Consider the following 13,213-nt stretch of genomic DNA (forward strand, 5'->3'; position numbering starts at 1 on the left):
ATCTTTTTTTTTTTTTTTTTTTTTTCCTTCTAAGCAATGGGGGGATAATCTGCTCAACAGACTCCGGACCGAGGTCCGGGAGTGTTTGGTTGGGGACCATTTACTACGTACAAGCAGTAAACAGGACTACACCCCCGACCCACTAAACCATTTCCATTGCCGCCAAACCCTTCGTCTCTCCGGGACCACCAAGAAGGCATTGCTTCGGAGAGGGGCTATTGCACATCGCATCCTCCAGGTTAGCTGCGTAGCAGCAACGAACATCGATGACACGCTTATGGGGGTCCACCAGGGTAGCATGCTGGCGCATTGCCAGCTTCCCGGGTGGTCCTCACCTCCCGTTGTCCGCTGAAGGCGGGCAGGGTCGACCACTAAGCCCGCGCCCAGCTGCACCGCAGGTATCAAGAACTGATACTGCGGGCTTCGCAATTTGACCTACTGAAGGCTCAGGCCCTATCAGCTAGCACGAGCTGGGATTGCTGACGAAGGGGCCTCCACCTGCCCCGAACAACCAGAGGCTCGTACCCACCCAGTAGGCCGGCGCCACGACAGCAGCGCTACCAGGATGTTCTCCCCGCGGCCACTTAATCGCTGTAAGGGTCGATTTCGACCGTAGGGCACCGGTATGACCTACGTAGCCGACTGCGAACCCTTGGACCACCTGTTGATTAGCGTCTGCACTAGTCACTCCTCGAGTCCACACGCCACCTCCTTTGGAGTTCCGAGACGATGTGGGTGATAGCCGATGAAACGGCATTCCAGCCAAACTCGTCTGCACACATCCTCTGGACCAAATTGTCCGGAGTCGTGTCCCGACCGCATGTGGCAAACATGCGGTCACGCATTGTGCGGAAACGCGGGCACACGAACAAAACGTGTTCCGCCGTTTCCTCTAAACCTGCACAAACTGGACATTCGGGAGAACCCGCATGACCGAAACGGTGTAGATATTGTCTAAAGCATCCATGACCCGAAAGGACCTGTGTTAGGTGGAATGTTAGTTCCCCATGGCGCCTATTGACCCAGATATCTAACCTCGGAATCAACCTGTGAGTCCACACTCCCTTGGTGGAACTGTTCCACGCACGCTGCCATTTGACCATGGAGGCCAGTCTGGCAGTCCTGCGTATGCCTCTTGTGCCGCGCATTTCGAAGCACTCTATGTCTTCCATGATAAGGATACCAATAGGCATCATACCGGTGATGACACAAAGTGCATCGTGTGACACGGTACGGTACGCGCTCGCAACCCTCAGGCACATTAGCCTATAAGTACTCTCTAGCTTGCTACGGTAGCTATCGGTACTCAAAGCCGTGCCCCAAGCCGGGCCACCATACCTCAGTATGGACGAGGCGACACTGGCCAGAAGCTTACGCTTGCTGGCGTACACCGCAGAGCTATTGGACATCATCCGGGACAGTGCCACAATAGCTGTGGAGGCTCTCTTGCAGGCATAATCGACATGGCTACCGAAGGTAAGCTTGTCGTCGATCATCACCCCCAAGTGTTTGACGGAGCGCTTCGAAGTGATTGTGCAGTCGCCTACACTGATCACCGCTTGCTGCGCCGACTTTCGGTTGTTGACAACAACAGCCTCCGTTTTGTGGTGAGCCAATTCCAGTTTCCTGGAGCTCATCCACTCCTCCACAATTGCGATCGAGTGGGCTGCAGTCAATTCCACTTCTTCGATCGATTCACCGTAGACCTCCAGCGTAATATCGTCGGCAAAGCCAACGATGACCACACCCGCCGGGAATTTTAATCTCAACACCTCGTCGTACATGACATTCCATAACACCGGACCCAGGATGGAACCTTGCGGGACTCCTGAGGTTATGTGAAAGCACTTCCGACCCACCTCTGTGTCATAGACTAATACCCGATTCTGGAAGTAACTTCCGAGAATCTTGTACAGGTACTCGGGTATCCCCAGACGCAGGAGCGCATCAGCAATAGCCGCCCAACTGGCACTATTAAATGCATTCCTTACATCCAGAGTCACTACTGCGCAGTAGCGAATACCCCTCCTCTTACGCTGGAGTGCTATCTCAGCGGTTTTCTTAACCGCCAGAATAGCGTCTACAGTGGACCTCCCTTTCCGGAAGCCGAACTGGTTGCCTGAGAGACCATTTACACCCTCGGTGTACCTCGACAGTCTGTTGAGGATGATCTTCTCGAGCACTTTCCCCACCGTGTCAATCAAGCATATTGGTCTATACGCCGACGGGTCACCGGGTGGTTTCCCCGCCTTTGGCAATAGTACCAGGCTCTGCCTCTTCCACGCATCTGGAAATACTCCCTCGTCCAGGCATATCTGCATAGCAGATCTGAACATACCGGGAGCCTCCAAGATTGCGACTTTGAGGGCCAGGTTTGGAACTCCGTCCGGACCTGGTGCCTTCCCCATGCTTAGGGATTTTGCAATCCCTACAAGTTCCTCATCAGTTACTCTATCCTCATCACCAGCCCCAATCCCCGGCTGTCCTACAAAAGGAGGCCATGGGCTAGGGTTGTGGCGCGGGAAGAGCCCCTCGATGATCCCCTCCAGCATCTGTGGAGACTGCTCCGTAGGAGCAATTGCACCTCTTGTCTTCGCCATTACGATCCTGTAGGCATCACCCCACGGGTTCGCGTTGGCACTCTGACAGAGTCCCTCGAAGCAGGCCTTTTTGCTTGCCCTTATCTCAGACTTCAGCGCGACTTTGGCAGCGGTGAACACCGCCCGTCGTTCTTCACGCTCCTGCTCGGTACGTGCTCGCTGCATCCGTCTCCTGGCCCGTAGGCAGGCACGGCGCAGGTTCGCAATAGCTTGAGTCCACCAGTATGTCGGTGGTCTCCCATTCCTAGGGTGGACTTTTCTAGGCATGGTCGCATCGCATGCACGCGTAAGCACCGCTACCAGTTCGTCCCCGCTTAGGCCGAGTAGGTTACGCTCACGGCGGAGCGCCTCCCTAAGTACTTCATCATTGAAGTACGATGTCTTCCACCTACGAGGGCTTGGCCTTGACCTAGCCGCTTCCTCAACCCGCTGCCTGCTGTTGTTGTAGTCGATACTGTAGCGAACCGCCAGGTGGTCGCTGTGAGTGTAGCCATCGTCTACCCTCCAGTTCGAACTACTCGTTAGGCCAGGACTACAAAAAGTAACGTCGATAATCGACTCCGCTCCGTTACGGCTGAAGGTACTTTTGGCACCAACATTAGCCAGATCGACATCTAGCACGGCCAGTGCCTCTAGCAGGATTTGACCTCGCTGGTTCGTGTTACGGCTTCCCCATTCCACAGCCCAGGCATTGAAGTCACCCGCTATTACAACTGGCCTTCGCCCTGTCAGCGCGGTCGTCATACAGTCCAGCATCTGCGTGAACCGCTCGGTCGACCAACTCGGAGGCGCATAGCAGCTACAGAAGAGGACCCCGTTTACTTTGGCGATCACGAAGCCCTCGTAGGTAGTAGACACCAACTGCTGGACAGGGTATTTACCCGTTGTCCATATCGCCGCCATTTTTCCGGATCCATCCACGACCCAGTTGCCGTTGCCGGCGGGTACTCGGTATGGGTCCGATATGATGGCGATGTCCGTCCTCCACTCAGCAACTGACTGGTACAGCAGTTGCTGAGCTGCGTCACAGTGGTTCAGGTTCAGCTGCGTTACCTGCACTGTGATTTTTCGTTGATGGCTCGTTTGAAGGTCGGGCACCTTGAGCCTCCCGTTGGGTGATTGTTGTTCACGGACTTGCCGGAACAAATCAAGCACTTGGGAGGGTTCTTGCAGCCTAGTGCCTTATGACCTTCCTCACCACAACGCCTGCACAACTTAGTCCTATCAGGGCCTTTACAGCCCCAGGACTTGTGTCCAGGTTCCCTGCACCTAAAGCAGATCACTGGTTGCTCATGTATGTTCAGTGAACATACTGACCAACCAACCTTGATCTTACCTACCTTAGCGGACTTATTTGCGTCTGCCACAGGTAGGTGTACTAAGGCCACCTGAGTACCTGCCGGACCTTTCCGTAGCTGAACGGCGGTGGTGGGCACCTGCACTTCGCACTGTTGCCGCAGTGCCGTGACGAGCTCTTCTGCGTTAGTGATCTCGTCAAGGTTCATCACCTTCAGAGTCACTGACTGCGTCAGAGCCCTCACTTCAACACCAGCGCCAAGGACCTCTTCCGCCAAACTTTTGTAGGCGGCGCCCTTGCGCTCCTTGTCGCGCTTGAGCTCGAGGATCATTTCACCTGTACGAGTGCGTCTTACACTGCGTACGTCGGCTCCTAGATCCGCAAGCTTCGCGTCACTGCGCATCGCCTTCAGGACTTCCGAGTACTTGGACTCTTCCGTCTTGATGATGATCGCATCACCCTTTTCGCGCTTGGCACCTACCCTCCTACCTTTCTTAGGTCTGGTATCCCTGCGCTCCTGATTCTCCTGTTTCTTCTTCTTCTTCTTCCTCACTACGGTTGTCCAGGGGGCGTCCCCCCCCTGCTCCGCCCTGACCTGTGGTGATGGAGGACCTCTCAAAGGTCGCAACCCCCTGTTCCCATCACTCCGTGAGGGGCCAGCCTTTTCGGGCCCACCCTTTTCGGCTTTCCGGGACGCCTGGCTGGGGTCCGATTTTCCGGCACTTCTGCCGGTTTTCGGGGTCAGTATCCGCCTGGCCTTACGAGCGCCGCCGGGTAGCTCCTCCCCTGACGGCTGCCTCGCGCGCTTCTGCGATTGCTTGCTGTAAGCATTCGCTTCCACGCTTTTGGGGCTGCCCGCGAAAACGAAGGGTTCCGTCTGGGTAGACTTCGGCACCTTCAGTTCCACGGGTTCTGCCGCAGCCACAGTCACCATGGGTTCAACATGGTTCTGCTTGGCCGCCAACATTGACTTACGAAGTCTAAGCAAGGCCTGCTTGAGGTCCTCGCTGATGTTAGACTTCGAGGACGCAAAGTCAATTATGGAGTCGAGCTGCTGTGCAGCCACTTCCATCGCAGAGAGCCCATCTCTACTTTTATTGATGGCCCTCATCAACCACGCTCCATCCATAACTTCACCCGATGCGTTAGCCGGGGATGAAATATGGGTTCCAGCACTGGCACTACGTGCACTGCTGCCTCCTCCTGCTTCTACTCTCCTCAACGGAGATCTAGCTAGCCCACTTCTTGCGAAGGGGTTCGCTTCCCTACTACTGCTACTACCTGCACTACTACTGTTGTTTTGATTAGATATTGTTCTCATTTTTGAATCCCACGAGTAGCACGGGAAAAGAGGTCCACCACGCCAGAGCCCTGCATTAACGCGGTAAGGGACAAAATACTGTGAGGGGTGCCCAGGTGCCCCACAGGCTCCGTTAATGGCCGAACATCTTTTTCACCCCTTCGACCATTCATTCCTCAGCACGGTTTTTCGCATCACACCTTGAATTGGGGTTACCCCGTTTGGTGGACTCTTACCACCGGAACGGGTTGTCCGTAGTTCTATTCTGGACGCCGGAACTACACGGCCATACAGTCCAGCATCTGCGTGAACCGCTCGGTCGACCAACTCGGAGGCGCATAGCAGCTACAGAAGAGGACCCCGTTTACCTTGGCGATCACGAAGCCCTCGTAGGTAGTAGACACCAACTCCTGGACGGGGTATTTACCTGTCGTCCAAATCACCGCCATTTTTCCGGATCCATCCACGACCTAGTTGCCGTTGCCGACGGATACTCGGTATGGGTCCGATATGATGGAGATATCCGTCCTCCACTCAGCAACTGCCTAATACAGCAATTGCTGAGCTGCGTCACAGTGGTTCAGGTTCAGCTGCGTTACCTGCACTGTGACTTTTCATTTATGGCTCTTTTGAAGGTCGGGCTTCTTGATCCTCCCGTTGGATGCTTGTTGTTCACGGACTTCCCGGGACAAATCAAGCACATGGGAGGGTTCTTGCAGCCTAGTGCCTTATGACCTTCCTCACCAGCGGTGGGCACCTGTACCTCGCACTGTTGCTGCAGTGCCGAGATGAGCTCTTCTGCGTCAGTGATCTCGTCAAGGTTCACTGCGCATCGCCTTCAAGACTTCCGAGTACTTTGACTCTTCCGTCTTGATGATGATCGCATCACCCTTTTCGCGCTTGGCATCTACCCTCCTACCTTTCTTTGGCCTGGTATCACTACGCTCCTGCACTTCGTGCTTCTTGTTTATCTTCTTTCGCTCTACGATTGTCCAGGGGGCGTCCCCCCCTGATCCGCCTTAACCTGGCGTGTTTGAGGACCTCTCAATGGTCGCAACCCCCTGTTCCCATCAATCCGTGGGGGGCCAGCCTTTTCGGGCCCACCCTTCTCGGCTTTCCGGGACGCCTGGCTGGGGTCCGATTTTTCGGCACTTCTGCCGACTTTCGGGGTTAATATCCGCCTGGCCTTGCGAACGTCGCCGGGTAGCTTCTGCCCTGACGGCTGCCTCGCACGCTTCTGCGGTTGCTTGTTATAATAAGCAATACCATCAGATAAGAGTCTTAACACGATGTGCGGAGTTCACAACTTCGTCGTGAATTAAAATAAAAAATGAATCAATTTTTCAAAATATTACCATTTTCTCAAATGTTTACTAGCTATGCCAAATAAAATTTGAAACAAAAATTCTTGTGGAACATCTTAGACATCATGTACTTGAACTCATCTCATCGAAGGATTTTGATAAAAACAATAATTACTAGTTAAGCACCAACTAAACACAAAAGTAGGTGTTGGCTAGACAAGAATTGATTTTCTAAAATCAAAAATATCAATGTAAAAAGTTACATTGTCAAACAAAGTTTTCACAGGCATCATTTAAAATGCCCCTAGGAAAATACAAAAATATAAAAATGTTTATTCGCTTGAAAAATATTGTTATTCTCGTCATCAAAATCTTGCCCAAACTCTCTGGGACACCCTATAATATTTTCCTTAGCTGAGTGGTTAGAGTCCGCGGCTACAAAGCAAAGCCATGCTGATGGTGTCTGTGTTGGAATCTTGGTCGATCCAGGATCTTTTCGTAATGAAAATTTCTTTGACTTCCCTGGGCATAGCCTGCCACCTGCCACACGATATACGAATGTGAAAATGGCAACCTTGGCAAAGAAAGCTGTCAGTTAATAACTGTGAAAGTCCTCATAAGAATAAGCTGAGAAGCAGGCTCTGTCCCAGTGAGGACGGAATGCCAAGAATATTTTCGAGTTAGATCTATTGAATTCAGGTATAATAGACTTGTTTAAAATATGTTCTCGTTCTTATGCGAATTGCATTATTTTTTTAGCGAGTCACTGAATCCATCGAAACAATCGACTCACTTTTGGGAGTAAGTCACCTGCGATTCCCTCCCAAAATTGGCTGAAGTTCAAAGCCATATTTCTGGACTTGATGGCCATCTCGCCAGATTCGGATGCCCTTAAGTTATATCTTATCGACAAGGCACTTGTAGGTGAAGCTGCACTCTTAAAAATAATGGAAAATACTGTGGACGTATTTCAAAGTATGACTGAATGACACATGATGTAAATGATAAAACGACACAAAAATGTGTCCTTGAAGATGTATTGAACAAAAAATGTAATTTTACACGTTAAAGGACACGAAAACGATGTCACTATGATCAGCATTTCCCGAATCAGACGCTGTGGTATTTTAAATGTGACATAAATTCACGTCATACGCCTCGCTTCTTTTATGTGCACCCAAAAGACGTAAAATCACATTATTTTTTCGGAGTTTGTGCAAGAATAACGTAAGTCGATCGACCACGTGTTTTCATACATATTTTTCCAATAAATGAAATGTAATTTTACGCAATATTCTCGAAGCGACTTATGTGCAGCAAAAACGACATGCACAGAAAAAATATTCAAATTTCAATGTTGCGTAAACAGAAAAGTATAGTAAAACTAAATCAAATTCATCAATTGTAACAGCATCACATTTAAGTTTCAACTAAAGAAGCTTGATTGTTACATGATCGTGTAAATCTAAAGTGCATTCAACTGAAAAATAAGCGATTTTTCGTTAACTTTTCAGTTTATTTTGATGCTCCAAATATGTGCATGAAAATAAACTGAAATTTACAACATATTTTTAGCTGTGTGATATTACAATGTCTTGATGACAGTGAATTAAAGTAAAAAATATATAAACATTTTTAGTATTGTCATCCAAAAATTTGAAGCAATTGAATAATTTTAAATTTTTATTATGGGAAAACAAATCTATATTAGAAAAAAATACCTGGACTTAACAAATGCCGACCACTGTAGTTTATTTGTTTATGAAGTCAAATGTGAGTTTATGGATTAAACTTAGTAAAAAAGTTTACATTTAAGAAGCAATATTCAACCAGCCTACACGAAGAAGACGCACAAATATGGGTGGGGAAAGCTTTACCCACAACCGTTGAATTATGTCCAAATACACGATCCTTCAAATTACAGTACGTGTCATTCTCGATCCTCTGTTGGCTTCTCCTCTGGCAAAGGGCACTGAAGTGAGCAGCACAGAGCGCAGGCACTCGGAGGTTCGACCGTTCGTTGCGATTGATTGATTTGGATAAAAATAAAAATTCATTCATTTGAATGAGTTACATTAGCATCGCGGTAATGACCAGTCTGCTAAACAGCTTCTGCGTGGTGCCCCCGTGAGATGCTCTGACGTTCCGAGGCCTCTTAGGTAGGCTGAGACCAGGTGATGATCTGAATAGTCCGAAGCAATTTGGTTCCCTCGGAACGATCGATGTGGTTCGTGGATTTGGGCATAACGAACAGATGAATCACTTTCCATTCCATCTATGGTATGTTATTTGGGATACCTCGCTGTAAATTAGTGAGTATGAATAACACATCAATTAGTCGTGCTTTGTGGAGTTATCTAAACTTTGTTTCGATCAGTTTTGCCAGATTGGCATTTGGGTTGGACCATCACATGTGACCACATCCATCGTGCAAAAAAAAAAGATCGAATAGTTTATTAAACATGATGTATTGATACTATTTATTAAACGTGATATATTATCCATGTTTTTTGAAAAATGGTGCAAATGTGTAACTTTCAGGAAAGCGTCCCGCAATGGCTTCATGCCACTGGCCGAAATATGTCGGGATAAGGATGAAATTATCTTGACGCATAAGCGTGAAGTAATTAAAAAGGAAACAACAAAATCAGCTTTTGATGAAAATGAGTTTAAAGTTGTTTAAGTAGTTTTCAATTAGCATAGCATAGCATTAACGACTGTACAAATCGTGGATGGCTGTACAATGCTCAACTCTATTGGTTTTGAGAAATCTATATGTAGTGTCGAAAAAAAAAACGTCTGGAATGAACGTATTCTTCTACACAATAAAAATAAACAAAACAAGCATCACATTGTATATCTGGCCACGTCCTTACAATCGCTGGGAGAAAGGAAGTAATGTTAGTTCAACGTCTACTTAAGAAGATAGAAGGAACCCAAACTATCTTCATAGACGTCACGGAATGGGGAGATTGTGTTAGTAGGGTAGGGAGTAGAGGAAGATGAGCTAAATTCGACAATTTAGAGCATTACAAATAACATATGGTGATAAATACATAAGTACCAATTTTGAAATTTATTGATATATTCGAACCATTACTGAAAGAAAAAGTTTTAATTAATTAGCTATAAATAACATATAATTTCACACTATCACTATTCCACAGCACTACGCGAACGACGCAACTGACACGATTACTCCTGACCGCATCATTCGCCCCGTAGGAGCAAGCATCGCGGTCAAAGGATCACACACTACTCATAGTTGTTTAAGTAGTTTTCAATTCCATACAAATTGTACTTACTTGATACTTGATGGGCTTCAATCCACTACGTTGAATCTATGCCGAATGGTTAATTCTTTTTCACTGGACTCAGTCCTCAGCCAATTGCTTCCAGTCGTCCTAAACGTTAAGTGCCCTTAAGTCTTCCTCAACTGCAAAAAGCCATCGTATGCGTGGCTTATCACGAAGCCGACGGTGTCTTTTGGGTTCTCTTCTGAACATTATTTTCACTTGTCGTTCTTCTAACACACGTACAACGTGACCAGCCCAACGCAGGCTGTCGTATTTCATGAGCTTGACAATATCCACTACTTTATATACCTGGTAGAAATCATCATTAATGCGGCGCCGCAAGATGCCATTTGTTTGTTTAACGCCGAGTAATGTTCACAGCACTTTACGCTCAACAAATCCAAACGCTTTCCGGGCGACCAATGGCGTAGCTAGGATTTTTCCTGGATTGGCCCTAGACTTCCCATAAAAGCATAAACGTCCCATATTCCGAACAGACACCTTTTTTCATCACAACATTCGTTCGCAAAAGTTGCAATCTGTCTCATATTCCGAGCACCTTGATTCAAATTACGAACAGCATGAATAAGTCGTATTTAAATAAATAATTCTGCAAATAAATTGATCTGAGCTAGTTTTACTAACCTGAACTAGAGAATCTTTACAACTCCCAAAGTATAAAATATTTTTAAAGGCTTCAAAATTGAATTGCAATTAACTGTCATTTCCTGTTAATCCGTATAGGCCTGAGTGAAAGAAAAATAACTAAAACTCTCACCGCTCTGCGAGTCTTTAACGGATTTAAATTATTTCTTGTCAGTATACTGGCACACAAATCTAGTTTCCAAAAAAGGCCAAAGGATCTCGGGAATGTTCCTGTGGTGGTTCAGGTGGGTTACTGCGCCAGGTCGGCTGAAAAAATGTTTTTCGTCATTGGAAATAGCTCTCAACTAGCCTGTGTGTACTCAGCGCTCATCCTCGTCGACGATGTCGCTGTGACCGATGAGAGAATCTCGACCATCTTGAAGGCCGCCAACGTTGACATCGAGCCCTACTGGCCCGCTCTGTTCGTCAAGGCCCTCGAAGGCATCAACGTCAAGGATCTGATCACCAACATTGGATCCGGAGTTGGAACCGGAGGTGGTGCCGCCCCGGCTGCTGTTGTCCCGGCCCCCTCAAAAAGAAAGAAGAAGAACCCTAGGAGTCCGATAACGATATGGGATTCCGTCTGTTCGGTTATATTTGTTCCCATCGGAATGCGGCAGTGGGGAATCGCAGGTTGATATTGATAGCCTGTTATTTCCTCCAACGGTGGCATTTTTATTCGTACAGTTTTAATGTACAAGTGTACAAATAATAAGATCGGGCCAAAATTATAGATATCGAGTTATATTTTTATCACCGCTGAATTTTTATGCCAATTATCGACATTGTCCCTAGCAGAACCATTTTATCTGATTTTTAGATTTTGCGAGCTGCTTCTGTTCATAGCCTCTGCGTTATGGACACAACATTATGTCTAACATTATCAGCATCATTTTTGTTGGAGGGATTTATAAAAACCAAATGGGGTCCTTCAACAAAGTTAGCATATAAGTTTCTTCTGCATTAGTCTCCCAACTCCAGATATGTATTCATATTTTTGCAATTTCTCATCGTAATAGGCTGTTTTTCATCACGCCAATATGTCATGAAACGGCCTACTTTCCTGCACTGATGTATGCAGTGCGGGAATGGTCATTACCTAACTGAAACCAGTTCTGTAATGATTCATTATGCAACGCTTTCTCATTACGCAACTGTTTTCAGTTGCGTAATGAATCATAACAGAACCATTTATCAGAAATTGAAAAATAATGGTGAATGCATTCCGATATAATATCTGATACCCTCAAGTGGTCTTCTACGAAATCGCATAAAATGTTGTACGTAACTCGTTGCAGAACTCGATTTTTACAACACTCGTCGTAATTATCCTACTCGGCAAGCCTCGTAGGATAATTTTACGACTCGTGCTGTAAAAATCGTCATTCTGCAACTTGTTTCGTAAACTACTATTAAATGTGGCAACTATCCCATTTCAACACCAGCGTGAGATATTTCGTTATCCGGATACCTAAAATATAAAAAATAGACATAAAGTTGAAATAGTGGAAAATTCTATTACGGAACAATTCATAACAAACGTGGTGAAAATTTTTGACAATTCAATCAACAAAGTCAGATTATCGCCTGCTAAGGCGTAGCTATAAAATAAGTGGACAAGAAATGTCAAAATCTGATCACCCCTTGTTGTTTTATAGCCAGCGTAAAAAGCTGGATAGCCGTTTCTTCAGGGCATTGAGTCTGAGTGACCACAACCAGTACATTCTAAATGGTGCTAACCTCTTTATATATAAGGGTGAATATCAGTTCTTTATGATTAATGCAAATTAAAATGATTGCCATTGCAAATAAATAAAGACAACTTGGTCATTTTTTACCCGACCTGACCCAGTGACCCACCGGAATAACTCCGATCACAGGAACATTCCCGAGATTCTTTGGCACTTTGAGAAACTAGATATGTGTGCCAGTAATAGAAATATTAGTAGTAGAACGCTAGTAGCGCTGATGTCACAAAACTGATTTTAATTATTATTACCTTTAATTATGGTTTTTCATTGTTTGTTCAATGCCTTGTTGTTGTTTATGTTTTTATAATTGATTTGACACTTTGATACCCGGTACTCAGGCTGCCAATTCGTGGCAAACTAGATGTTGGTAACACGAACAGCAGCGACATTAGCATTCTTAGGTTAATGCTTCTACTGTGCCAGTTTACTGACAAAACATATTTGAATCCGTCAAGTATTCAGGTGAGGGTATTAGTATTTTTGCTTTCACTCAGGCCTATACGGGTTAAATGGGTGGCATATTTCAGCGAAACATTTGAACCAAATCGCCATACAAAAACCGAGTGTTCGGAATTTGAGACAAAACGATACCTGGATTCAAAATTAAACACGGTTCAACCAAGCATTTTGAACTGGTGCCATTTAATTAAATACCTGTTTCCAAATTTTGTGATTTCTATAAAGTTGTAATGTCCTACAGCCAATGTGAACTTTGCTCATGCTCACGCGTTCAATGACTAGAACATGAACTTTAAAGGCAAGGAAAAAAATGCGTCTCTGAAGAATGTTTCAGAAAGCAGGAAATTTTCCTTTATTGGTTTTGAAAAAAAGGACGTTTAAAAAATTTACCGTTTTGTCTCAAATTCCGATCTGACTCATATTCCGAACACTCGGTTTTGTATGGCGATTCGGTTGAAATGCTTCACTGAAATATGTCATGAAAATACCAGCAAATGGCCGTCGATTGCAATTCAATTTTACGTCTTCCAATTAATTTTATACTGAGGAAAAATGTTGAAT

General features: G+C 46.1%; 1 protein-coding gene across 1 annotated transcript; it reads left to right on the plus strand.

Annotated features, from left to right (window-relative positions):
* The first annotated feature begins 10,717 nt into the window (after positions 1–10,717).
* Positions 10,718–11,154, plus strand: LOC5577349 (60S acidic ribosomal protein P1). Its single transcript, XM_001656376.2, has one exon. It carries the CDS (start codon positions 10,718–10,720, stop codon positions 11,078–11,080), a length of 363 nt encoding a protein of 120 aa, XP_001656426.2. The 3' UTR covers positions 11,081–11,154.
* Positions 11,155–13,213: the final 2,059 nt, after the last annotated feature.

Source organism: Aedes aegypti, unplaced genomic scaffold, assembly GCF_002204515.2.
Source record: "Aedes aegypti strain LVP_AGWG unplaced genomic scaffold, AaegL5.0 Primary Assembly AGWG_AaegL5_hic_scaff_1182_389_PBJ_arrow, whole genome shotgun sequence".
NCBI lineage: Eukaryota > Metazoa > Arthropoda > Insecta > Diptera > Culicidae > Aedes > Aedes aegypti.